Source organism: Culex quinquefasciatus, chromosome 2, assembly GCF_015732765.1.
Source record: "Culex quinquefasciatus strain JHB chromosome 2, VPISU_Cqui_1.0_pri_paternal, whole genome shotgun sequence".
NCBI classification, from domain to species: Eukaryota; Metazoa; Arthropoda; class Insecta; order Diptera; family Culicidae; genus Culex; species Culex quinquefasciatus.
The window spans coordinates 49,855,284-49,882,174 of record NC_051862.1 but is presented as its reverse complement, the minus strand read 5'-3'; the positions used below and the strand labels follow the sequence as shown (position 1 = coordinate 49,882,174).

General features: G+C 38.7%; 1 protein-coding gene across 1 annotated transcript in view; it reads left to right on the top strand.

Annotated features, from left to right (window-relative positions):
* The first annotated feature begins 7,438 nt into the window (after nucleotides 1–7,438).
* The window catches only part of LOC6040428, a 45,756-nt gene continuing 26,303 nt past the window's right edge, over nucleotides 7,439–26,891 (top strand). Inside the window, exon 1 of the mRNA XM_001849734.2 lies at nucleotides 7,439–9,487. Coding sequence (XP_001849786.2) covers nucleotides 7,447–9,487 — 2,041 coding nt within the window. The 5' untranslated portion in view covers nucleotides 7,439–7,446. The remainder of the gene's footprint in view (nucleotides 9,488–26,891) is intronic.

The window sequence follows — 26,891 nt, the reverse complement described above, 5'->3', positions numbered from 1 at the left end:
TGCCGGAGCGAGAAAATTTGGTCCGTGGTGGCCCGAGCGCCAGTAAACCCCGCTTGATAGGGGCCCACGAACCTCCGTGCGTACGGTGTCAGCAGACGGCAGAGGATCTGGGAGAGGATTTTATAGGCCGCGTTGATAAGCGTGATGGCGCGGTAGTTGCCGCAGTCCAGCTTATCGCCCTTTTTGTAGATGGGACACACGACACCATCCATCCATTCTTCTGGTAGTTTCTCCTCCTCCAGATCTTAGAAATCACCAAGTGGATCGCCCTCGCCAACTGCTCTCCTCCATATTTGAAGAGCTCACCGGGTAACCGATCTTTACCGGCGGCCCTGTTGTTCTTCAGCTGCCTGATCTCCTTCTTCACCGTCTCCAGATCAGGTGCCGGGAACTGTTGGTCAGCAGCGGGCGGTCCAAGTTGGGTTTCAAAGCCGTCTCCATGCGCTACATCGCCATTGAGGTGCTCGTTGAAGAACTGCTGCCACCTGTTCAACACCTCGCCTTTGTCCATAAGAAGGTTTTCCTCGGCGTCCCGACAAGTGTTGGCTTGCGGCGCATAGCCTTTGCGGGACCGGTTAACCTTCTCGTAGAACTTTCGCGTCTCGTTCTGCCGGAACAGCTGCTCCATTTCGGCGCGATCGCGATCTTCCAGCTGGCGCTTCTTGAGCTTGAAGACCGTTCTCTGCTGTTTCAGCGCTTGTTTGTATCTGGCCACGTTCTCATCAGTTGCGGCTCTCAGCTTCACCGCGTAAGCTGCTTTCTTCTCGTCAAGTAGCCGCTGGCACTCCTCGTCGAACCAGCGCTGCTTTCCAACTCGGACCGTACTACCTAGCGCGGCTTCAGCGGCACTGCCGATGGCCGAGCAAATTCTGCTCCATCCATCGTTGAGCGAGGCAGCGCCGAGTTCCTCCTCCGTTGGCAGGCTCGCTTCCAGCTGCTGCACGTAGTGCTGAGCCGCAGCCGTGTCCTGCAGCCGCTCGGTGTTGAACGGCGGTGGGAGCCGGCTCCGTCGTCGGTGGTACGTCGTCGACAGTTTTGAGTGCATGCTTGCACCCACCAGGTAGTGGTCCGAGTGGATGTCCGCACCGCGGTACGTGCGGATGTTCCGTATGTCCGAGAAGAATCGGCCGTCGATGAGGACGTGGTCGATTTGTGTTTTTGTTCGTTGGTTAGGCGATGTCCAGGTGACTTTGTGGATGTCTTTCCGGGGAAGAATGTGCTCCGTACCACCATACCGCGGAGGCTGCAAAGTTGATGCACCGCTGGCCGTTGTCGTTGGTGACGGTGTGCAGGCTGTTCGGCCCGATCACCGGCTTGTACATCTCCTCCCTTCCTATGCGGGCGTTCATATCTCCGATGACGATCTTGACGTCCCTCTGCGGGCAGCTGTCGAACTTCTGCTCCAGCTTCGCGTAGAACGCTTCCTTCTCGGCATCGGATGATTCCTCGTGTGGGCAATGTACGTTGAAGATGTGATAGTTGAAGAAACGGCCTTTAATCCTCAACCTACACATCCGGTCGTCGATCGGCTCCCAATCTATCACACGACTCCGCATCTTGCCCAACACTATGAAGCCGGTTCCCAGCTTGTTTTCGGCTCCGCCGCTCTGGTACATGGTGAGCTCCAAAGCATCATCCTCCCACATCTTCGCTCCTTCCAGCACATCTCCTGCAGTGCTACAACATCGAAGTTGCGGGGTTTGAGCTCGTTCAACAGAGCGTACTCATACCCATCGAAACGTAGCGATCTGCAGTTCCATGTTCCGAGTTTCCAATCGGTGTCCTTTTCGTGCCTAGGTCTATGCCGTTTGTTCCGGATCCTTATTCCTTCTTGATTGTTCGTAATGTTTTTGGTTTCGGTATGCAGCCGGATTGGGGCTGCGATACCTAGTCTCGGGGTGGGGCTGCCACCTTGAAGCTACCGAGACCCAGCTCCGGTTTTCTCTCGACACCGTAACGGGGGCCTTTCTCACGAGGCCTAACGGCATAGCTACACCCTCCGAAGAGGATGGAGCCCCCCTTCCCTGTCAGCATACTACCAGAGTTCCCACCGGGGTTGGTTACCCGATCTCTTATATGAAGTTTTCTCAAATTCCTGCACCGTCAGCCCAAATCCCAGAATCGACTGTCAACGACAATGTTGCCACGAGTTGTTGTCACATACAAAATTACGACCCACGATCTGCAATCGCGCGACAATCATCGTCGTCGTCGCGCGCCGGTTCGTCGTGGTCTCCGTGGGTCCAAGTTCAAGTGCCATATCTCAGTGCCATCTTTTCTGTGGCCAGCCAAATCGTGGAGGGAGGAGGGGTTGTCTCGTCCGTACCGGAATCACGACCTGGCGCGGCGGGGTCATTTGGGTGGAAGCATCCGAGCAAGTGCATAAATGCAAATCGAAACTCGTTTTTTAAAGCTGGAGACAGCAGGATCTTTGTTGGGGGATAAAAATAACCCCCAGTCTTAAGGCGCAAGGGAACACGTGACTTGCTGAAGTTCCTTGCGCAAGCTGCTTTTTTGTGATATAATTTTCAGCAACTCTTACGAGGTTCTGGACACGATTTCAGCCAACTTCTTCAATGTAGCAAATGAAGCTTCACGAGTGCTATAGCATTAGCTTGGGGTAGATTACATCGGTTCAAGATTTGGCCGAGCCCGGAACGAGAATTGTTCAAAATTAAGATATGTGCTGCGCGGCGCGCATGCGCATGAATATTTATAAAGCTCGTTGTTTTGTTCTCAGCAGTTCTGATCTTCCTCCCAACCAACTCAACCTCTTCACGGAGCAGATTTGGAAGAATTCTGAAAAGTTCTGCCACGTCTTTTGTTGTTATCAATTGTCTGACTGTGCTTCCTGTCCCAAAGTCCCTAACCAACGCAGCAGCATTACCTCCCTGAACTTCTCGATGTTCAACTCCACACACAAAAAAAAAACGACTTGGAGATCATCTTTCACTGATGAAGTCTGGATACCGGCTGGCCAAAAGGGCATACGCGGTTAAGAAAGGGTTCATTCTTAATCGGTTAGCGATCGTGGTCCAAACAATGTTGCCGGTTGTGGTCTTTTGGACCATGCCGAGAGAAAAGAAGGAGGTGGGGGAGGGCATTGAACTGACGGTGTGAGTGCGAGGGTTCTGCACATTTGAAAGCAATCTAGAAATTCCCATCTTTGGTTTGGTGGTCAGGATCGGCTCAGGTTTGGCATTCCGGACTGCACATTGAGGCGTTGGTTGTGGAGGGATTGGTTGCGAAGGTCAAACAAAGTTGACCCGGCAGGAACCTTTGTGTGACCTAGATTGAAGGTACCAGCTATGCATCTCTTCTAATGGTGTGTTGAATTGATAATTGTTTCAGGGATTAACTGTTTCTTTAAAATGCTAACTCTCAGCTGTGATAACTTCATACCATCGATGGAATTTCCTCAAAAGTAAATTAATCGACGCGAAGTCGTGATTATGCAGGTTAATTTTTTTTGTGTTGCTGTTCGTATGGGGTGAGTGATTGTGGTAATCGAATAATAGCATCATTGATGCGCTGGAAGTGGGGACGCGAAATCTTGATTATGCAGGTTAATTTTTTTATGCTATTGTGTCACTGTTCGTATGGGGTGAGTGATTGTGGTAATCGAATAATAGTATCATTAGTGCGCTTGAACTGGTGACGTGAAGTCGTGATTATGCAGGTTAATTTTTTTGTGTGCTTTTGTGTCGCTATTCGTATGGGGTGAGTGATTGTGGTAATCGAATAATAGCATGACGTACTGAATTATTTGTGTCTTGAGCGTAATTTTCGTTGAGTAATTGGTGTTTTTTGTGATTGTTTTTGGTGATCTTAATTAATTGTTTTGTGATTTTCAAAGCCCTTCCTATATCATCGTTGATCGGAAGGCACGGTGTCGGGTAAATTGTGTGTAGTTTTTTGAATAAGGTTTTATTTTTTATTGTGAAAAAGCCATTTCTATATAATGATCGAAAGACGCACTGACATTTTGGATTAATTAATAGTGGAGTGAAATAATTGTGTGTGAGTGACTTTGTGTGTTAACCAAAAAGACCTTCCCATAGCATCGTTGCTCGGAAGGCTCGCCGACGGGTCTATTATGAAAGTCCTCCCCATAGCATCGTAGCTCGGGAGGCATCGAAAAGCCTAACCTTATCCTACTAACCAAAAAAAATAATAATCACGTGTTGTTTGAAGGAGATGCTGTGGATTCAACGGTCTCAAGCGGTATCAACAAGTATATAGTGAAAATCTGTGTGCTTGATGAGTCTGCAACTTCAACTATCGGACTAACATTCCTTCTTGGGAGGGCGCCGGTATTGACTAATAAAGTAGGGATCTTCAGAGGTTAAACAGTGAACGGTTGGTAGGCTCCCACTGATCATTTTTGATTCATTGTTTAACTTCAGCTGATCTGTCAATAACGAAGTAGCAGCTCATTGGCAGTCAACCATGCTCATGCTCATGCTCATGCTCAAATGTAAATTAATCGTTTGGATATTCATTTCGATTCTGAGATATTCAACAAAAACCAAGAAAACTCCGTGCATTGTAGTCACTCTTCATGTGACTGAAGTTTACATCTGTTCGTGCTGTCTTGAAACAATCTGAAAGTTACTGCAAGTGCGAAAAATGGCCAAGGGTATTTAGTTAGAAGACGTTTTGTCACACGTACATGCCCGACTACTGTAATCATGTTTAAATATAACTCGGGTCTCCGGCAACCAAATTCATTCCAAATTCAGGACAATGCATATAATGACCAGTCAAACAAAACTTGTTTGTTATTGTTTATATTGCGTTTGCTTTTTTTAGTTTATTCGAGGTCAAGTATTAAAACATGATTTCTTCGCAACGTCAAAAAGCAACTTGCGACAAGATAACATGATTACGTCAAAATGTTAGAAGAGATCGAAATTTGAATCCAAAATCATGATTTTTTTTTTGCGATAACGATACAGTCCAACCTCGATTAGCCGAAGGCCTCGGAAAAATTTCACTTTGGATAATTGAATCACACGAAAAAAATGTTTTTTTCTTTGTCTAATTTTTGATTTCGAGCTTAAATGTGAACCTTAAATTACGTTAAAGTGATTCAAAAATTTTAAAATCCAAGATGGTGGCGCAGAAATATTTCAAAAATGCATTTTATAATTTAATAGGAAATCAACAATTCAAATCTGACTAAAATGGGGTCGAAGAACTCGAATTTGATGTTTAAAACAAGAAAAAGATAAAGACGAAAAAAAAAAATTGTTTTGCTCGTCTCATACAAACCTTCGGATAATCGAAATTTCGGATAATCGAGTCTGGACTTTATTACCGACACAAGACTAGCTCGATACCCTCATATTTATCTCCCAGTGACTACTGCTAAGCAGGACTGCGGAGTCAGGTTGTTTTTTTTTGCGGTTCTGTGCATTGAACATTCATAAAAATTCTAACTATATTTAAGCTGGCTAATCATGCTTAAAAATAAATACAGGAAGAAGCATTTAATATTTACGCAACAATTTTGAATTTTTCCACCCCAATTTTTCGAAACAATATTAAAGTTTGACAAATATTTGTAACGGCTTTATGTGCGATCATTAATTCTGGCAATTATAAAATCAAACCAAAACCTAAATGTTATTTTGTAATTTTTTCCCCTTTGTTCAAAAAGATGATACAAAGTTTGTCAATTGAGGATTGGTATAGCAGATTTCAGTTGGTAAAAGGATTCCCAAACTATTTAAAGTAATCTTAATACCGGATTAAAATAAATAAGTATAAAGTTTACCAACAAGTTAATTTAAATGTTTTTTTTTAATTATACAAAATAAAAAAAGTTATGTAAACATTGTTTTTGAATGTCAACTCTCACGGACATGATTCCTGTAAGCAAATCTAGTTACTATATTTTGTGTTTCTTTCTCGATTTCAATGGAACTTTTTTCAATATGTTTTCATAGTTTCAAATTTTGACCGATAGGATTAATTTTTTTTCAAATTTCGTTCAAACTTGGCATAAAATTATCAAAACTGGTTTATTTTCTGAAAGTCCTTTTTTTTTTGTTTAAGAAAAACTTGTTTCAATGTTTATTTAACTGAGTGTAAGTTTAAATTTCAGTTTTTACAAAAAGTTATAATTTTTAAGCGATTCATTTTATTTCAGATAAAAAAAACATGATTTTTTGTACCATTCAAAGAACTTTGATGCAAGAATCCACAAATTTGCACAATAATCATGAAATTTGTTTTACAGATAATGTCTAGATATATTAAAATATTCTGAATCCAATCTTTATCCAATGGCACTTTGAAATATTGATTCCAATACATATATTATCTACTTTTATGAAAAAATGTCAACAAAATCAGTCTTTTTTTCAAGTTCTAACTTATTTTTTGGATAAATCTCTGAACCTTCCAGATACACTAATTTGGGAGCAACATTTGAAAAGGGTGGATAAGCATTTTGACAGCTAGAACTATTTTAGAAATTCAAAGACAATGGGATTTTTCACAAAAATCGAAGTGTTAAACAAAACCTGGTTTCTCAACTAATCTTTCGATACGGTGCAATCCAATTTTTTAAAGTTATCAGTTAAATTATGTAAATGTAATTTGTAGCGGGCAAAACTACAAAAAAAAATCAAGTAAACATTCAACGAACGTGCAGATGAACAATCTCAAGCATTTTTGAAGTTGATAATTCGTAAATTGCAAACGAATCGGTCGTAAAACTGTGGACCTATTGCAAACTAAGATTTAATAATTTCAACCCAACTTGAGAGTGAAAAGTGATGTCACGCATTGCGTATGTGGTTGTTGCATCATCGAGCTCGATGCTCTACGATGCACCCGACAACAATATCAAGTTCGATCCATTCCGCGGATCGCCGCTCACGCTCGTTCAGGGAGTTATCCAGCCGCCACCGAAAGAACTTCCCTTTAAACTGGTCTTCGGGTGCAAAAGAAAAGAGATTTAAAACTTTTCAGAACCATGACTTAGCGCGCGCGCGCGCGGAGAAATGCTCACCACTGAAAAACAACTCCAAAACAACTCCAAAACAACTCCAAAACAGAGAGCAACCCAATGCAACTCCGCAGAGAAGAGAGCGCGAGAGAATCATCGATCGCGAAGCGACGATCATCAGCCGCCGTCAATGATTTCTCACGATCGTTGCCGCCAGCGGCGGCCAGTTTCGACTCAGCCGCCGAACTTGAACTCCGGCGCGCTCGCAAGAACGAAGAAATTGCAGCAGCACCGTCGTCTCGATACCGGTTTTGGAGAAACGCAAAGAAACTGTTTATGTGCAATTCGTTCGCGGCACGATGCACACAACACTCGCGGAGAGCGGGAGCGGGTTTAGTTTTTGGGAGAGCGAGAGAGAGAGGAACGCGATCGCGTACGATTCTGCCGAAGTGGCCGTGGTGCGGCCTGGACCGCCTGTCAGTCAGGAAATGGCTCGTCGACCGAAAGGGTGGTCGGCGCTGATGCTGGCGGTAACGATTGTTACGCTCAGCCTGGTGAGCTTAGTGAATCGGTGTTCTGGAGCAACAGCGGCCGCAGCGGTACCAAGTAACGGCGGCGGTAACTCGGGCGAACTCGACGATGATCTGAGCGCGGCGGAAAGCAGAAATTATCGCGGCGATGCGTTGAATATCCCAAAGTTTGGGGATCGGTTGGCGCCCCGGAATCGGCCTCACGTGGAAGATGCGATCGTGGGTGGCGGTGGTGGTTCTCCCGTGGGAGGACCGGCTGCTGCTGCCGGTAGTAGTGGCAATAGTGCGAGTGGTTCTAGTGGTTCCAACAAGTTCCGGCGACAACCGGCCGGGCTGACATATCGAAACGCGGGAAGATTCGGTGTCGCAAGTGCCAACAGTGGTGGTGGTGTTGCAAGTGGCAGCAATCACGAAGAGTTGCATACGCTGGTCAACCATGACCATGATATCAAGCGAAGTGATGTGCTAGTGGCTAGTGTAACGCAGAATCTGGAGGATCCGAACGCGGCTGTGGGCAGTGACTACTACACGGGTCCTGACGAAGAAGAAGATGAGCTAGAAGAAGAACACGACCATCCGGTGGCCGATGATGATGGTGAAGAGTTTGAAGATGACGAAGAAGCGGCTGACGGGGAAGAAGAGGAAGTTGAAGAAGAACAGCAACACTTTGAAGATGTGCAAGCGCGTAACGCCGTGAAGAGTGACGAACCGCAGCACGTGCTGCTGGATAACAACAGTTTGGCAGCGCTGCTGAATGTCAGCAGTAACGCGTCGTCGGCACAAGCACATCGGCTGGAAATGTCCACCGAGTTTTTCGTAGTGCCATCGACGACATCGTCGGCATCTCGCGGGGGCTCGACGACACTGCGTTCCGGTGGTGTGATCTTCGCGGCACGTAATCCGACGAGTCAGCACAACAGTAATAGTAACAGTAACCACAAGCTGAATGTGACTCCGCCGACGATCGTCGCGACTAGCTACCCTAGTGGCCTGCGGAAGGAACCCTGGGTGGTGCCGGTTTTGGTGCTAGCATCGCTGTCGATGATCATGATGGCTGCGTTCGAGATCTTCGTCCTGTGCAAAGCCTGGCGAACTTCCCCAAGCCGGCGTCATCTCTTCCTAGGTCAAATGCTCCTTCTCGGGCTGTTTGCCTGTTCCGGACTGGCGGCGGTCCTTACCATCAACCCTACAATCCTATCCTGCGCCACGATGCGCTTTGGCGCTGGCGTTGCCTTTGCCCTCGTGTTTGCCTCCCTCCTGGTCAAATGCGTCTTCCTCATAAGCCTCAACGGTGGAGTCTACCTCCCCGCCCCCTATCAAGGACTCCTCCTACTCTTCGCCGTCCTCATCCAGGTGGCCGTAGGCGCTCAATGGCTCCTAACCTCCCCACCAAGCGTTGACCAGGTTCCGATCTCCCCCGGAACCGCAATCTCCAGCCGCTATCACCTTCTCCTCACCGCCAACGACCTCAACCCTCCGAACCCAACCATCCCCCTTTGTCACACGACCTTCTCCGAGCTCCTCCTGTCGCTCATCTACGTGGTCTTCCTGATCATCTTCGTCGCGATCCTAGCCATCAAATCGCGCGGCATCCGGGACAACTACCGGGAGGCCACCTACATCGGCCTTGCCGTGGGCGGCATCATCCCCATCTGGCTGGGCTGGACCCTGTGCGGACTGGCCGTGGCCGATCGGCACCGGGACGCCTGCCTAGCGTTTGGCCTGGTAGCGACCGCCTCCACCGTGTTCCTGGTGATGTTTATGCCCAAAGGTCGCCAGCTGGCCGCCATGGGCAAGGAGGGCCTGTACGTGGAAGATCGCGAAGAGCGCTTCAGCTCGCTGAGTCGGGCCGGATCCGGATATTCGCCGTCCTTCTTTCACTTCAAGCCGATCAAGTACGGCGTGATGGGCGCCTCGCCGACGCTGCAGACCACGAACGGGACCGTCGTGGGGACGACGACGACCTCCAAGCACCAGGCGGTGGCGACGCTGGGGGGAGGTGAGTGACTGATTTTTTTTTTCTTGTTTTTGCTTATTTTGGGAGATTATTTTGTTCAAGTGTAAATAAGAGTGTGTGTTGCGGTTAGCTTAATGTTTTGTGTGTGTTTATGTTTATTGTTATTGTTTGGTTATTTAGAACAGTGGTTTTTAAAGCCAATTCTGCGACTATGGAAGGCCTTCTTGGTCCACACTGAGAATAGACTAGAAGTGAGCTGTGAAGAAAAAAGTAAGTGTTTTTCAACCTTAAAAAAAATAACAGGCAAAAAATTACAGTCGATTTTAAACTAGTTTTAGATGTTTTTTGTATATTCAAATGAGTGAAAAAATGAATTTTTACTGAAAAAACGGAATTGCCAAAGATCAGAAAAATATACTTAAATTGCCTGAAGTTATTGCCATCAAAATTTACGAAATGGTTAGTTCTCATAAATTGAATTTTCTTTAAAAAGCTAAACACAAAACGGAGCCAAAATTTCAGTAATAGTTTCTCAGCTTTATGAATATATTAATATGAATGCGGTGTGAAATTGCTGATAAAAGGGAAACTATACACAGAAAAAAATCAATTCCCGTAATCGTGAATTAAGTTCACGAATGTGAGATCCACGAAGAAATTTATTCATGAGTATGGTGCATTTGCACCATAAACGTGAATATATTCCTTAGTGGTTCTCATAATCGTGAACTGACTTCACGGTTTCGAGAATTGATTTTTTTCTGTGTAGAAGGGAAAAAAGCCTCATGCAATTTTATTACAAGAAATGAAAAAAAATATATGTTTTCTGTTTTGTTCTTTTATTATATAGTTATTTTTTAAAGGTTTTGCTTTTTTCCAAAAATAATTTTAAATTGTCTTAGGTTAAATTAAGACATTTCCTATGTATTTTTGTGTACTTTTCAAAAAATCCTATTTTTCCAAGTATTCCTTAAAACACGAAAATTATCAGCCTTTTGTCTACGCACTCAAAACATAATTTATATAAAAACGAAACTATTGGCACTACGCCCCCCGGGGCATGGCCTTCCTCTAACGTGGGATTTCTGCTCCAGCGCCTCTGACGAGACAGGAGAAACCGGGACCGACGTTTTACTTCACCATCCGATAGAAGCTCAGTGGATAAGGCGGGAATCGAACCCGCGTCTCATAGCATCATCGGGATCGGCAGCCGAAGCCGCTACCCCTGCGCCACGAGACCCACCATATTTTATAATAAAAATTCTGTAAAATTAAAATTTTCAGATTTTTTTTAGCAGGAAAATATTTGTTTTTATAAAATGTGTGCTATTTTAAGTTGTTTCGAATCATTCTTAATGTTTACGATTTTTTGGTAATTCCAATTTTTTTCTTAGCATAAAATGCCATTCTTTATTTTTAGAGCAGCAAAACTCTTTGCCTTATATTGTAAAAGTTCTTGAACAAATATGGTAAAAACGAAACTTATAATTTAGGCTTAGTTTATTTGTTATAATAATTTTAAACGTTATTATCTTTTTCAAATCTCAATCGCTCAAGATCAAAAATTTAATAATGTTTAATGTTTTTGATTGCATTGTTTGTTTTTTTTTACTATAACTTATGATTTCAAAATTTTGATTGTAAAATTGGTTAATTTTTTTCTGTGAAACGTTTTAATGAACAGTTTTACAAAATAAGTTGTTTAAATAGTGAGCAAATTGGATGGAATTGGAGGAACGAGTGCTTAACCTGTCATACCTTCGAGAAATTTCCCTAGATTAATTTAAACTTTTTTAGAAAAGTATTCTAAAAAAATGCAATTGAGATTGAGTCGTGAATTGAAATTAAGAATTTATTAAATCATTATAAAGATAAATTTATGTATAAACAGAAAATCAATCCCTATGACGCTTTCAATCCATTGATAATCTTTGAAAAGCTGAATCAGTAATCGATCCCCCGAGCAGACGGAAATAACTTGGGAATAACGTTTTTTGATATTTTAAAATACTAGGCCAATAACATTTTATGTTATTTATAACAGGATTTGTTATTCGTTGTTATGATTTTTTTGTTATTGGATTGTTATTGTAATAACAGACTAATAACATTTCAAGTTATTCTTCGAACAAATCTTCGTTATTATTTTTTGTTATTTTAACAACTAATCCGATCATCCCAATAACAGTTGGAGATATTCGTCCATAGCAAAAAACGTTATTCTAAAGTTGTTTTGGCTTTCAACCAATATCAGACCAATAACAAATTTTGTTATTATAACATAAACTGTTATTGAACTCTTATGCAAAAATGGATTTTGCAAGAATTTTCCATAACACTTTCTGTTATTTTAACAGTATTTGTTATTGAAATGGCATGAATTTAGTTATTACCGTCTGTTCGGGCCGTCAATATAATTTTAATGTTTTGGTAAAGTTCGAGGGAGATGCAAAAAAAAAACATTACAAAAAATCGAACTTGATTTTCATAAATTTAAATCAGCAAGTTTCACAAAATTTAACAGTTATGATATTGTAGAATAATGCCAAATATCAATGCACTCATGAGAAATATTCAAGTTTTAGATCTGTGATCCTAAAGTAAGAAGTTCGTAAAAAACAAAAAAGTGCCATTTGACTTAAAAATGCGTATTTAAACGTTTTGCAATACATTCTCAATAGTTTGAAATATACTGTTCTTGATTTTTCAACAAAAAATATTGTTGAGTCTTTTTTAGCCTCTCGCATTTTTGGGGTAAATTTTGAAAAGGTGGGGACAAAAAATTAATAAAAACTCCATCAGCCTTACTGCTTCAAAAACATGAGTGCTCCAAATCTGTATTATTCATTTTTTAATCTGTGATTTCATGAATCAAAAATTCAAAAGATTTTTTAAGCAAAATAAATAGATAAACTCTCAATGTATATTTTGAGCATAGTATTCTTTCTTAAATTACAAATTTTATTAATTCCATGGCCCCTTAACTGATGCAAACTCATGCTAAGTGAATTCCATCATCACTCCTTCCCTTCAGTAGAACACTTCTGCCAAACTCTCAGATTATCCCGCCAGCCAGCAGTGGCTGCCACTCATAAATATCCTCCTTCTGTGCTTATTTTTCTTTCCTCACTCACTCGTTGATCCTTTTAAGGCCCTAATATGCTTATCTCGATAACATTATCAAGTTTCGCTCGATCAAGACAGGCCCTCTCTTCCATCCAACTTGCTCTCGAACGCGAAAAAGGTGTTAGTTTACAAGAACCCCCCAAAGAAGTCCCGGCGACGAAGCAACTAGTCAGCAGTTAGTCAGTCGGACGGACCGAGTGCGCTGGCCGGGAATAACAAATTAGTTGGGAGCCCGCCAGCAAAAGCACTTTGGTGCCTTTGGTGGCCAGGACGGAGAACAAGTTCTTATCGCGGGGTTTTCTTCACTTTCGCACCAAACTCCAACTTCGGAGACCTCACCGAGGTTGGGGCTCCAAGTCCCCGCGGTCCAGTGGGGTCTCTCACCACCAACTGGAATCAATTAATCTTTGGGAGAGTAGCCGAAGGCACTGTTGAAAATTTTCGGGTAATTTAAAATATTGTGCAAAGTTGTTTTCAATTAACTTTTTTGGGAAAATTTCGAAATCTCTCAATAAATTTCATTTATTAATTTTTATGGTCAACTTTTATAACAAAAACAAACATTCTCTTAAAGGGTAGCATCCTTTCCAGAAAGGTGCGATGGCTTGTTTGAAGCTGATAACAATTATGCTCATCCCGAAGAGTTCAACAAACTCGGGGTTGCCAGAAGGAATTTGCGAGCAATCAGATTGCGCAATGCAAAAAAAAGAAGGGCCGCGCGAACAAATTGTGCGATCTAATAAAATCAGCGAAAATTACGCCAATACCAATTATCATAATGAGTGCGCATTAAGCACCATTCATTACGTGGAGATTTTTTTTATTTTGCTCATCGAGTCTAATTTTGACAAGGTGATCGGGGGAAGGGTCACGAGGTTGTGAGGTGGATCTCGGTGTATCTTTTGCTGAGCCGAGGGAATTTCCCACTGAACTTCGGTGGGCAGACAAGAACTGGAACGCTGGAAAATATTGTTCTGGTTTTTGCCCTCTCTTGGCAATTGGGAGGGGAACGGTGCCCTGGTAGGAGACATTTTGGAAGAATATTTTAGATTTTTAATGCCAAAATCAATTAGATTTTTTAGGCAAATGCGAATTTTATTTCAAGTTTTTGTCCCTCCACCTCCAAAATATCATCATAAATGAGGGCTTTTTTATTATAATACATAGAAAAAAATGATTCATCAGAAAATGGTGACAGATATTGTGTCAAAAAAATGATTAATTTTACCTCAGAAAATGATGAATTTTCATCAGTTTTAGATGCATATTCATCAGGATCACATTTTTACACATTTTTATGTAATATTACTGAAAAAAAGAGGCAATATTTACCCTATCAAATTTTCAACATTCCAAAATTCAACCTTTTTTCTGTGTAGAAATTGTTATTTTAAAACTTAAAGATCAAATGTGAATTATTCAGAAAACATTACATAACACTTATTCATGCACTTTGATTCAAATAAAACTTTTTAATCTTTTTACAAATTTAGAATTTTGGGACCAAAGTTCTGTACAAAACATAAGAGTTTAGGTAAACAACATTTCCATAAATTCATTGATATTTTTGCATTTTTTTTGTTAAGGCCTAACTGTAATAATTTTTAACGCATTTTGTAATACTTTTCGTACCAAAACTCTAAAAGTAATTCTAGAAATTTGAAATTTAGTTTATTTTAATTTTTTTCCTCTCGACCTTGACCATCAGCATAAACTTTACGTGAAATTTGTACCGGTCTTGCTTGACTTAAATAAAATAAATAACTCAGAATAAAAAAAAAAAAATTCAGCTAATTAACAATAATAATAATCTGGAAGAATTTACGTTTCATTAACATTGTCTTTGTTTTTTTAAAGGTATTTACTTCTAACTGTAACTCAATTACGGAAGTGTAGGGCTAAAATATAGTGAACATTATTTTTGTTTCTTTTTTCATTTATTTGTTTGTTCTTTGAAATTACTAAAAACATGGAAAATTTAGACATCACAATTGCTCATAATCGATTATTGTATTTTTTTAAAGATATTTTTTTTGATAATAAAAAATATGTAAAACTCAACCATCGAATTCAACAAACATCCAAAATTTGTCTTTTTGTTTTGTGCTTTTTTACTTTATTTGAGCTATACTTTTTTGTTGATCAAAATGTTTAACCATTTTTCAACTGTACTCATTTTTTTAAGTGCAGCAAAAATATACTTAAGAAATAACAGCTATTTTACTCACACCATAAAAAGCTTCAAAATTAAATTTTCTTACAACCTTGCAAACATTGCGTAGCGATGTTTTGAGCATTTTTTGGATTGTTTTAGTTTTTGCCTTCAATTTTTCGATAAATTAAAGGTGAAACGGTAAGGCCATTTCTACATTCGAGTTTTTAAAAGCAGTTTTAGGGACAATGCCGTAACTTAGGCAAGTTCGGTATGTTTTGCTGACGATAAATATAACGAGAGCAAGAAATCTGTCGGGTCTTAAAATTCATTTCAGTTTATAGAAGTTTTTTTTAAGAATTGGCGTCCCGATTCACCTTAATTTCCATTGTGAAAGAAATTCTGCTAAAAAATGTGTTGAATATTTGAGTTTTGACCCTACTATGTTATGACATTTGTAGACATTAGTCTTGTTAAACATTTTTGAAATATTTCGAGCTTCGTTTAACTGGTCTAGAAAATTTTATTTCGTCCATTGAAGTTTCCAGAAAAGTATGGATTTTCATAAAGCAAATAAAAAACCAAACCAATAGTTTTCTGTTAATTTAGGAGACTTTGTATTCCACGCAATCAAAAGAGACCATCTAAAATTACTGAAAGAAATTTTAGAATATTTTCATTATAAGAAAGGCATCTAGAAAAAACGGTCTAAAATATAATTGACACTTCCAATTAACGTCAAATTTGTTGAAGAAACTCGTTCGTGGTCTGGACTATGATCTTAAAAGACAAAAAGACAATTTTGTAAATGAATCTTTAACATTACCAAAGCGTTTTTGGATTTTTGGAGACATATTGGGCAAAATGGACTAATCTAACTATTCATAAAATTAAATGTAAACTTGTTCACGTCAGAATTTCCTTGTCATAATTTTCAAAAACTGATAACTTTTCTATCCTATTTGCGTTAGGCTGGTACAAATTTTATAAAAAAAATGTTGTCCCTCGGCTCTGGTTGAAGTCCAAAAAAATCTTAATTTCCATTATTAAGGCTGATTTAAAAAAAAAAAATACGCAAAGAGTATCAATAAAAAAATCTATGAAAAAATGTTTTCTAAAACTTTTAAGTCTTTAACCGATCTGTGGCCAAAAAATTCAAAATTTGTAAAATGCTTTTAAAAAATGCTTTGGTACATAGTTTACAAGTTTGTTCAAGGAAATTTCAATTTTAGTCAATAATTAGTTTAAATTGTTTAGACAATTTGTTTGGAAAGATCTATTGAATAATAAATAGATATTGAATAATCAATGTAAAAAGTGTTCATCGCTGATTTGAAATTTTCTTGTATTCAAGGTTGGACGTTGGAATTTTGGTAGACATTAACATCGAAAACATCTTTGTGTGCATTATTGGATGTGCGATTTGAAGAATCGTATTTTTTATGATCTCGCGACATTGATTCTAGGTATAGATACTTGAGATAATTTTATTGAATTTTTTGAGGTTACTTTCTGTATATTATTTGATTGATATTAGGAAAGATTTAATGATTTTTTTAATGAAATTTTTATGGCAGAATATTTTAAGGTCCAATTTGAAGAACATGAGATATTTAAATATTAGTAGAATTTGAGAATCGGTTCGATGTGTTATAGATAGGGTTACTTTTTGTACATTTTTATAAGAATTCTTGAGGATTTTTAAAATGAACTAAAATTCTCGAACCAAAATTTTTGAATCAAAAATTTTCTAACCTAATTTCAACCTTGTAAAAACATGCAAATCCTTATCAGCAAAAAAATCCCAAATGTTAACATCGCTTCCACCTGTGTCGAGGTTCTGCAAGTCAGTCCCTCGCCCCATTCGACAGCAAACATCGCAGAAATTCACCACGAACGCGCGCACGCTTCCCTATAATTTCGAATCAATACAATCAGTTTCGATTAAACTTTATGTGGCTGATGTTGTTGTTGTGGCCGTTTCGGTTCTAAAGTTGCTTGCTTGTTTTTTTTTGCTCCGACCTTAAGAACTCTGCGCGATGATGACGAGTTCTTCCACTGGCTCTGTTGAAGGTGTTCGGGGGGTGGGTCCGATTCGGAATGGTACCTGTTATTTTCTTGCCATAATTTTCCAAATTTAATTATACCCCGAGCAGACACCGTGGAGTTCTACGGTGAGTGGGGAGTTGGGTAACAGGAGGAAGATGTTATCCCTTAAGGGTTAATGTGCCAAAAAACGCATTTTGAAGATTTGACGTTTCGGTCCACTAAGCGTCTTCTTGAGGGTAATAAAAATCCCTCTTTACGTTTTCTTGAGTTGTACCCAATAAAATTTGTTCAAAATCCCTCAAACCTAGTCACTCAAGGGTTCAGAACCAATCGAACGAGGAGGATCTCTAATGAAATCGTCCGCAGTTCTTCGCGCGCTGATGATGACCACAAAACTTGACCGCATATATGCAAAAGCCTAGCCTCCGAGCTCCGAATCGGGCCAAGTTTTTCGGGGAAAGATCAAGACCAAATGCGAGAGCGCACGCAATAATTGGCGCGAAATTTTACGAATTATTTTAATTTTGGCGCGGCTTCTGCACGGAGCTGAAAGCCTGGAGGTGCCTTTTTTGGATGTGGGGGGGGAGGTTGCTCGACGAGTGTATTGGAAATGGGTTCACACATCCGAAGAGCTTCGATGAAAAGATGGACCAAGCGGTTGTTTGTGCGGATTGACGTTTGAAAGAGAGGAGGCTCTTGGATTTCGATGTAGATCAACTGGGGTGATGAGTTTGTGCGGTTAATTGTAGCTAGAGAAGTGAGGCAATATTTTGAACCATTTTTGGAATTTTGACACTGACCTAGATGTGTGAGGTTATCTAGTTTTTTTGAGGATTAATTTCAAAGATTATTTCAACTTTTTTAGTGGTTTAATCCAATTTGGGTCATCGACTTTTAATGCTCGCTGAAGTTGTTCAACCCGATCATTCAACAAGCGTTTAACGAGCAGTCAAATTTATTGACCAATCAAATGCTAGATTGTTACTCTAAATTAATCGATACCAAATTTGACGACCTAGAACTTCCCTTCCAATCTTGCAAGACCAAATTCTTCAACCTAACTCAACTCGATAACTGTAAACCTTCCATTCATGTTGCATCGTCAACGGTGAAGCCAAAAGGGACCCCCAAAATGCAATGATTTAACACTCATTTCCGTTGATTTATTGCCGCCAGGTCTCGTGATCGATTTCGTGGGGGGCCACCACGCACCGCGGTTCGATGACATTGTGTTCCGAAAAAATTCTGGCTTCCTCCATCGAGCTTTCGGCTTATTTATGACCCTTCGTAGGTGGCATGCAGCTGAAGAGCAATGCAATGTGTGGTTTGTCATCAAATGATGCACAAAATTGTAAAAAAGATTATTACAGAAGACTGTTCTGTTCTTATGAAACCTAATTGACATTTATAGAAAATATCAAAACAAAATTCTTCTAAAATTCACTAAGGCTTTTTTTCGTTTTTTCACTTCAGCTTCAGCTTACAAAAGCAGCTCAAATTCTTGGGCCCGCCCTCAAACCAAAATCAGTCACATTGGAAAGCTCTTATTTTTCCTTCGATCCACGCCGCCAACAATTTCGCTCAGCTCCAAAACCAACTGAAGCGATGAGAACTTTCTATCTCGCGCAACCGTTGCAAACAGCACTAGCAAAAGTAGCTGAAAAAATCCACTCTCACCACCCACACGAAATAGTCCACCATCCATAAAGTTTTGTCGATGATTTTGTTACACCAAACGTTTCACTAAGCATAACCACCAGGACCGTTTCGTTCAATTTGGCTTGGCATATCGGTGTTGCTGCAGCGAATGTTGAGCATCGGCAGCGCTTGATAACACAGTACGGTTGCGGCTTGCGTGCGAAAGCCCACTTATGGACGGGGGTTTAGCCGCATCTACTAAACTGGCGGCTCATGTGTTGAGCGGGTTCGCTGGAAATTTGAGAATTCTTTATTTTTGTTTGTGCAATTTCATTTCAGTAAAACGAGGAAATGCGAAATACTTTTTAAAGATCTCAGTATTTAAAAACTGAAGCCCAAAATAAAATATTTTTCAAGCAAGACGAAACGAAGTTAAGTTCTATTACTCCATCGTTAAAATCACAATTCGAAATGATTTTGATTTCTTTGTTCAATCAACATTGATAAAAAAAGATAAAAATGTAGAAAATTTTCTCAACTCCCTTAAATTTTTTTAGGGATTTTGCCTTATTCTAAACTTAAGGTCAAGAGATGCCTTTTTTGGCCTCTTCAAACCGATTCAGCCTCTTAAAGTTTAAATTTGGTGACAAATGAGTTTTTCTCAGTCTCATTAAAGTAACCGTCACTTTAAACTCGCATTATCTAGGAAACTATTAGTAATTTTCAGTGCTGGAATAGTAGTTTATGCAACAAGTTGCAAAAAAAAGATTTTTTCAGCACGAGTCGTACATTTATCCAACGAGGTTAACCGAGAAATGTACGACTCACGCTGAAAAAGTCTTCTTTCTGCAACTTGTTGCATGAACTACTATTTTATGAGCTTTTATTTGCTTTTTTTCTATAAAAATGGTTTTGAAATTTTCAGATTTGCTAGACATTTGAAAAAAGTTAGAAATTAGTTTCTAATTCATTTTAAAATGTTTAGCTTAATGGCCTATCTACAATCACTTAGCTTAGAACATCTAAGTAAAGTAGTTACTTAGGAAAGTCTGCAACTTACGTTCGTCATCCACAATCAACTTAGAAAACTTGCTGGGCTGATATACGTTGCTATGCAGTTGTTTGTTTACCTTTGATATGGAAACGTCAACTTACCGTAGATTTTGAAATTTTCCAAACCAAACGTCAGTTTCTAATTTGATTACTTTTCCATTGTAGAAACTCAGATTCATTTCCATTGATTCAAATTCCTAAGCTAAGTGAAATTTTCTACGCTAAGCGATTGTAGATAGGCCATGACTCTAATTTTTTTAAATTATTTTAATAAAACAGACCAGAAGATTTCACAAAAGTTTCATTTTTCAACATAGAAAATCAATTTTTCCTAGGTATTGCGAGTAGAAAAATGAGGACTCAATAGATGACACGGTGACAAACTCAATAGTCCCAAAAATTGAACTAGCAGCGTCAACAATGTCATCAAAAAAAATTGTAGAATAGTTTCTCAGCTTATTGAAAATCTTTTTTTCAGGGGTGTTTTCCCTGAATGATGTTTATTGAATAAACTGAACTTTTTTCGAAAAAAGTCACCTGAAAGTGAGGTAAACTTTATGAAAAAAAATATAATTTTCGATGGCAAATTTGCGTCTTAAAATTAATTTTTAAATTTGTTTAAAATACTTTTGATATTTTTCAAAAATCATTATTAAAAAAAATCATGTCTCTTTTACCAGTTTTTGCAGCCCTTTAAACTCTAGCACAGAAGATGCCTTTTGTATCAAAAAAAAAATAATTAAAATTGCAAAGATATATTTTAGGAATTTAAACTTAAATGGTAATAATAATCCGTTTTTTTATGTATCTTTTTTATTCTGAATAGTCCTCATCATTACCTACAACTAAGCCGAAGACACCAAATCTATCCGATTTTTTTTTTCTCAAGATACAATTTTTTAAACATAACAATGACACCCTCTAAAAATTTCTAAATAACTCTAAGGGAGTCATTATAAGAGTAAGACAAAGGTATCTGTCAAGTGTATTATTTTGGTTTCATCAACTCCTAAATAATTTGCATTTTATTAATTTTCAAACAAGCTGTTTCCATGAAGCGTTTCTTGCTGCTTTCACTTTTTATTGATAAATGTATTCTCAATGTTTTTTTTATATAAGTTAAATAATAATCATAAGAAAATGATTGAAAATGATTGATTTGTTGATTATTGAGTTTTCCTAAACCTTTATTTTATATGCTTTTGATGCAACACCGTTAATTTTTTAGTAACGGTTTTCAGTCCAAAGTTGAAAAACTATTTAAAATAATAATAAAAATTCAAGTCAATTAAGTATATTAACTTAAAATTTATATGATAAGAAAAAAACAAAATTTCAAGAAAAACTTTTGGATAATCTAAATTCAGTTATCTACATTACTGAACCTTGCAAAAATGTCGGGAATTATTTTAAAAAATCGACTTGGTTCCGGGTTCGATTCCCATCAGCTCCCAACGAGAATGTTTAGAACACAGAAATTTTAAATGATGAATATGAACGATAAACCAAAGTCGCTCGAGGTGGGGTTCGATCCCTCGTCGTTTGGATTGGTAAGCAAAAATGCTAACCACTAGGCCATGACGACTTGGTGAGCATAGTCTGGAATTAGGAATACTGTTACAACCAACCCGCAACGCCTTTCAAGGTGTATCCTAGGGTTCTACCTCTCCTACTAACATTGAGTCCAAAACCTCCCTACAAACATCTATACCACTAAGGTGACGTAGGGGTTCTTCCGGACTTTTTTACTAACGATCCGTCCCATTCTTGAGGATAGCTTGGACCCGGCCAGGACCCCCTTATGCCCTGGGTAGAATTACACTCTCATCAAAAGATGAAGACATGGTATCTCCCGTGTTGGATTATTGTTCCGGATGAGGGTACAATACAGCCACACCAAACAGTAAGATAAGCGTTGTGGACTTTACATTGGACTTGAAATCATTCAAATTTGTCAAATTTACATAAAAAGAACAATTTTTCCAAAAAAATATTGAATTGATGGTAGTTTGTTTTTTTTTTTACATTTACGGATCACAACCAAATTTCTTTAGCTATAATGAATATTTTGCTAAAAATGTTATAGTTCTAAATTCATCGCAAATCAAAGTTTTTGTCCCTTGGCTCTGGCCGAGTTCGAGGGGCAAAAATGTGAGATTTTGATGAAAATAGCTTTTTATTTTAAAAATGAACATTTGTATTAATGCAAGTAATATTTTTTCATTAAAAAGCAATTTTTATCAAAATCATAAAATATACGATTTTGTTATACTAAAGGCAGTTAATTTTAACTGCGTTTCCCTTCCTTTCCAATGCTGGTAGTAGCTGAAAGAGTGGTGTTAGTGCTACAATTGAGTTTTCATAGGGAATTTTGAAATTTAGCCATTTTTAATTAGCTAAAATGTCGATATGTTGACACTGAGGTGACACAAATTAAATTTGTTAAAATAGCCAAATTTTTCAAAAAATTGTTACGTCTAAGTCGGTATGACGGTATTGGTTTTTGTGCCATTTTTTTTTAAATGGATTTTTGAGAGAAATTCATATCGTCCCGCCCGTGTGGATCAATCGGACCGCGCACTGGACTCACAATCCAAAAGTTGTCGGTTCGAATCCCGCGGTGGGCGCTCTAAAATTCTCTGTGTAAATATGGGTATTCGGCGCCGTCGTTCCGTGCCATACTTTCATAGTCCTTGTAGATAAAAGGAAGACATTAGTGGTTGGTACTAGCAATGGTGGCCGACAGCTATAAAGTCAACTTCGTTTTTTCATATATAAATATTTCAGGCAAAAAAACCTTTTCCAACTTTTTTTCAATGAAAAACGACGACTTCTTGGATCAATACGAATACAAAACATTTTTAGTAGGACTCCTAACTAAGATTTAAAGTGAAATTCGGAGCAATTTCAACGCACTTTTCAAGGTTTTAGAACAAAATATGATTTTTTTTTAAAACAAACAGAAAAATCCAATTATTTGCTCTACAGCATTGCCTTGGCGTTCTCGATTGCGAGATTCCTACTCGAAACTAGGTGTTCGAAGGCTTGATTGTTGAGGCAATTGCAATCCTCTTTTTACACCTAAGCTTCCATCCACCCCGGGATTCGAACTGACGACCTTTGGATTGATAGTCCAACTGCCTACCAGCGACTCCACCGAGGCAGGACCCAGGGAGACGACTCCTACACCTGGACTGAGCTAACGACCTAACCATTAAGGTTAGTCCGGGGCCAACATTTACTTCCCGTCCGACGGAAGGCGTGATCAGACAAATCTCATCTCAAAATTTGCCACCGGGACCTTCTGGGATCGAACCCAGGCCGACTGGGTGAGAGGCAATGACGCTTACTCCTATACCACGGTTCCCGGCCAAAACAAACCATTTTCAGTAAATTGCAGGTTCTAAACGATTTTTGGGTTTTTTTCGCTGCATGAAAAAGTTGTTCCTGAGGCAAAAACCTATTGAAATCCTGGTGAGCTCGAAGGTTTCCGCCACATCGCAATTTTTAGGGACACACTAATCAATACCTGTCGTTGTTTATCGAGTTTTTTTCAGTATACATAATTCAGTTTCACCATCGCTTATATACTCCAAATTTGGCTGTTTTTCGAAGACATTTGCTTTCAAGATTGTATTATCGAATCTTTTGACAAGTCTTAAAATTTAGAAAAGTAAAAAAAAAATCAGAAAAGTTAGGAGTTTGATAAAAATATTCTTTTTTTTAAACAATTTTATTCCTTCAAATTTAATCAATTCCATTCTTATTGATGATCGCTGCCTTTTTAGAGAATTTCTCCACACTTCATATAGTAGGGGAAGGTGGGGCAAGACGACCATATGGGGCAAGAGGAACAATCGCTCGTACGGCCGTAATTTTTACAATTTTTATTATTTCCAGTATGAGGAATTGTTGCTAGCAGTGCAATTAGTCGATTCTACTACCACATAACCGCCAAAATAACGTAAACGCCACGGGGCATAAAATTTAATGAAGTTTTTTTAATAACCTTTGTTTTCTTATAATATTTGGAAAGTACAAAATAAGGGTTAGGGTTCGTTTTAAGGCTCATTTTATCAAAATGCAATTTTTCCTAGATCAGTAGTGTTCCAACCAATGATTTGCACCTATTAGAAAGTATGATTTGACTTTTGGTTATTTTTGTTAAGAGCTTTTAAAAAATCTTATTCAGGTGGGGCAAGTGTACCATATGGATTTTTAGTATGGAAAAAAATACGAATTGCTGCAACAACATATTTTATTGGGAAATAAATAAAAAAAAGTTCTTAAAAACTGATAAACAATTGTTAAAAAAAAATTCCACACAAAATTTAGTAATACTATGAAAATTTACTATTTATCATCTTAGTAATTATTTTTTTCGTAAAAACGATCAAATTTTTAATAAAATATTATTATTTAACCTAAAAATGAAAGAAACATTTCAAATACATTCTAATCTGGTGTTTCAAAGTGATAGCAGTTCACTTGTTAGCAAATTAACATGTTTTTTCATGCATTGTTCCTCTTGCCCCAACGGGTTGTTTGTCTTGCCCCACTAGTTGAGTAGAACGGACGGAAAATCAAAAATTTTAAAATCAATTTTTAACATTGAAAAACATGGTTTTTTCAAAATTTGTTCTATCAAAGTCTTAGTCAAGACCTGAAATAAGATGATTATGAAAAAATCCGACAGATGTTTTAACGTTTTAATGGGTTTTAACGAGCATTTCCTTAGCTTGTTACACTTGCCCCACTTTCCCCTACGAGGCTTAGCTGGCGGAGAAGCGACTTCTCTGCCCCTTACAACGGTCCCGTGTGCGCTCTAGCTCTAATCATCACCATTATATCTGCGCTCAAGAAGTGAAGACACTTGGAGCTTAAAGCCGGTAGCTACAGAGCTACAAATAACCAAGTGCTGGGCAATTAATTGCATCCAACACTCTCCTCCACAACAAGTAACACAAGGCAGAAGAGTTGCTGCAGCAGCTCTCGCGGTAAACGAAAAAAGTGAAACATACGAAACGAAACAAAAAAAAAACTGTTCCAACAACAAAACAAGACTCCCTCCTACACCCAAACAGTTGAAGGCAGCTTCCACGGGGCGAATACCGTCAGATCTCGGAACAATCGAAGCGCGCATACCTTTGAAACACACTGAAATTCAGCCATTTCTCGACTCGGAACTTGGTTGCGATCGTCGAGAGATGAAATTTTTTGCTTCTTCTGCTCGAAGAAGCTGCTGTTGTTCGTGGCTTGAAGTGGCGGTTGTTTTCGCTTTTCTTCCAAAGTCGTTTGTTGTGTATTGGCGGGGAGGAACATTATTGTGAAACTAACACTAGAAGTACACGTCAAACTTGAGCAGGCTGTAACAGCAGACTCGAGCTGTTGGGCGGTAAAACACTTTCTTGTGGCTGTCGAGAGTTTTTGGAAGTTGTTTTATTATGAACGCTTACAATAATCATCATTATAATTTTGTTTTAATCAAAAATAATACAAAAGTGGCATAGTCCTACGATACAAAGAAAATGTATGTGTGATTTTGTTAAATTGTTTTTTCAGTAATATTTACAGCATTTTCAAGTACTGCATGAACAACATACTCCAAACCTATTTGTTTTCCCCGTCAAGTGATAAACTCTGCAGCATGTTTCTGCTCAAGTCCCGAGCTCAAGAAGTTAAGAAAAAATAATAATGAAAAACCCATAAATTTGCCATTGTTGACTCGGCAGCAACCGTTTCCACTGGCACTAAGCCTGCTGACTAACAAAGTTGCCCCACAAAAAAAAAGTGGGCGACCCTTCGACTTGGTACTCCAGTTGAGTCACATGTTCTCAAGGAGTGGGGGGAGGTGTGGGTGGAGAGGACACGATGTTGGAAACGCCCACGCCACCACCACCAGGTTCGCAGCCAGAAGCGTTCGTATTTCACTTTCTGGACCTTGTGTGGAATTCCAAGTCACGAGCCGGGCAGAATCAATTCCACAAGTCCAAGTGCACCGCACTGATAAGCCGTTCTAATTAAAAGTTATGTTTTCCGCGGAAAAGGGACATGACGTTGCCGGCGAAAAAAAAACCCATGTGCGCGCAATAAAAGCTAGTAAACATGACATCTAAATCAACCGACCGCCGTGGTGTTGCACTTAATCCACATGATGGTACCTTAATTAAATTTATCCTTTTGCTTGCACCAGAGCAGGGCAGGGCAGAGCGAACCACAATAGCCACCAGTCATATGTCATTTTTCATAAGTGTGGTGTGCGCACGCGGGCAAACTTGGGCCGGCCCCATAAAGTGCAAGATTATGTCTTTGCCGTTCCGGACTCAATTGTGTGCATCAGCTTCCAAGCCGGTCTGCATTCTCTGTGATAATCTCTACGGAGCACGGTTTTTCTGCGGCTCTTCTGGACTGTTCTCAAGGAAAACTGAAGTTAAAATTTTGCTTCAAAGTTTGTTAAACTAAATTAATATGCTTTTTAACAATACATTGTTTTTCAAACGGTATTGACCAATGTTACACTTTGAAATTAGATTCTTCAGTTCTGGATTTGGCACAATTTCATCATGATCATTCAGTTAATGTATCAAACCGACTAAAAATTAAAACGTTTCATATGAATTAGGGAAGAAAAATATAAAACTTTAAATAATAATTCATTAAAAAGTTGAAAGTTTTACAACAAATCAATTTAATACTGTTCACCCTTTCTTTTACTTTGATTCAGTTAAGAACCACAAAATCGTTTTTTTTACGGCCCAATTTTTTTTTGAAGGACTTTATTTTTCGCTTGTTAAGCGAAACAATTTAAGCAATTTTTGTTCTACTAAAAACTTTGCTTCTTTTGTTTTTTTGTTTTTCTTGTTTTATTTTTAGTATTTTTATTTGCATTTTTCTTGTATGGTTTATGTTTGTTCTTGGTAGTATTTGGCCTATTCTACAGTTAGCCTATCTATTTTTTTTCATGTTTTTACAGCCATTTTTTAAATTTTTTGCTTGTTTTTTTTTTACATTTTCTGCTATAACATGGCACCATTATCATAAAAATTGATTTGATGGAGAAGCTTGATTTTGAGTCGGAGCCAAAAGCTAACCCTATACCTTTCTTTAGTAAGAAAAGCAAAAATTGTAAAAAATACGTAGAGGCATAGTCTGGGACACTACAAAAATTACTGTATACTTTTTTTTGATTAAAATATAGGAAATGTTATTAAAAAACATAGCCGAAGAAGACCCAAAAAAAAATGTTTTTTTTTGAAACGTTGGCAAATTCACATTAAGCAAAAAACAAAAAACTTCCAACCATTTTTTTTAATTTTAAGACTTCTTCTTTCCAATGGTAATTAAAGATCCAAAATTGGTTGAAAAATGGATTTTTGGTGATTTTTTAAATCGAAGCCCGTCTTAAGTCGAGGTTGGATTGTAGAGAGT